Source organism: Aplysia californica, unplaced genomic scaffold (genome assembly GCF_000002075.1).
Source record: "Aplysia californica isolate F4 #8 unplaced genomic scaffold, AplCal3.0 scaffold00162, whole genome shotgun sequence".
Lineage (NCBI taxonomy): Eukaryota > Metazoa > Mollusca > Gastropoda > Aplysiida > Aplysiidae > Aplysia > Aplysia californica.
The window spans coordinates 1,285,633-1,287,181 of NW_004797432.1; the positions used below are offsets into that span (position 1 = coordinate 1,285,633).

The following is a 1,549-nucleotide window of genomic DNA, read 5'->3' on the forward strand; positions in this document are numbered from 1 at the left end:
GGGGGAGAGCACCAATGAAGGAAAACTACTAAGCCTCTATCTTTATCTTATATTCTAAAAAAATAGGTAATATAACTAAAATAGCATTGAAATGTATTGAAGATTATTTTTCAACAACTGGGGAGAAGTGTGCGGAGAACTGGGCCGATGGTAGTCCACTTCTAAATTTCTCCTCATTTGTAGTCTAACTATTCAAATGTATGTTTCTTCAACTGGCAGGTAAAAACATGCAGAACAAACGAAAAATAAGTAATTAGATAAGTTCATTAACTATTGTTATACTTACCCGATCTTTTTTGCTCCTCTCTATGGTAAAGTTGCGAGTTTAAAAAATTAAGTATTTCAACTTTTTCTTGAGGGAAACGTCTTTTCCACGACATTCACTCAAGACATTCACTCAAACCGCTCGGCAAGAGAAAGTAAGTTGCTTCCTGGAGTGGAAACAATTTTTGTTAGTTTTTTCTTTATTATATGCAAAATGGCACTTGACCTCTAGATTTGGCTCTTCAGGGAGTGGCCCACGTCTCCCCACGGCCCACTTCTCCCCACGGCCCACTTCTCCCCACTCTCCCCTACAAGATTTTAGCAGTAACTTAATAATAATAATAATAAATAGCATTTATACTGCCCTTTTCCATTTTCTAAAAAATGCTCAATGCGCATACAACGAAAAAGACATCACATCTTAGAAATTAATCGACATGCATGAACGTAAAACAAAGTATTATACATGATTTAATATAAATGTATAATAACGTGTAAAAATTTATATGAGAAAAAACAGTCTCGCAGTGAGGTTGGAAATGTGTTCACTAAATATACACAATGCAATAAAAATTCACCAACGGTCACAATAAAGTTGAAATGTGAGTAACTTCCCTTATAATTGGTATCAAAACAACCTCTGTCACAGTCCCGTAAATTCTACGGGCCTTAGGCACAGCGCTACATGGTTCAAGCCTGTAAATTCCGCGGGCACGGCAGGGAAGAGGTTAAAAATATTTCTTTTGGTCAAAACTCATGTATAACTCATGTAGAACCTACTGTTAATGTGTTGCTATAGTATTTGAGAAGCGCTCAAAGCATGTCGTGTACTTTATTCGGGGTTTGGCGCTTTATAGACTGTGCCATATCATTTTTATTTATGTTTATTATTATTATTATTATTGTTATATTATTTGTTATTGTTGTTATCGTTATTGTTATTATAGTTATTTAATGGATATAAAGCGTTTTGCTATGGGGTCCTTCAATTGGTTTTTTTCCTTTCCCCTATATACAGGACTGGTTAGACCCAAGAGATACAAAGCCCGGTTCTCTTACACCGAACAGCCTCGAGGGATTCTCACCATTACTCTGAAGAATGTCAGGCAGCAAGACTTCAACAGTACTTACAGACTGTATATGGAGAACTCCATCAAACAATTTAGTCAAACAAAGGTCAAACTAAGTCCACGAGGTTAGTGATTACTACTGCTTCTGCTGCTTCTAATATTACTATAACTGTTGCTGCTGCTGACTATCACTACTACTGCTGCTGCTGCTGCAG

General features: G+C 36.5%; 1 protein-coding gene across 4 annotated transcripts in view; it reads left to right on the plus strand.

Moving 5' to 3' along the window:
• The window catches only part of LOC101850083, a 33,853-nt gene that overhangs the window by 7,380 nt on the left and 24,924 nt on the right, over window positions 1-1,549 (plus strand). For all 4 annotated transcript variants that reach the window (XM_035969608.1, XM_013082180.2, XM_035969609.1 and 1 more), the window contains exon 2: window positions 1,283-1,459. In XM_035969608.1, coding sequence (XP_035825501.1) covers window positions 1,283-1,459 — 177 coding nt within the window. The remainder of the gene's footprint in view (window positions 1-1,282; window positions 1,460-1,549) is intronic.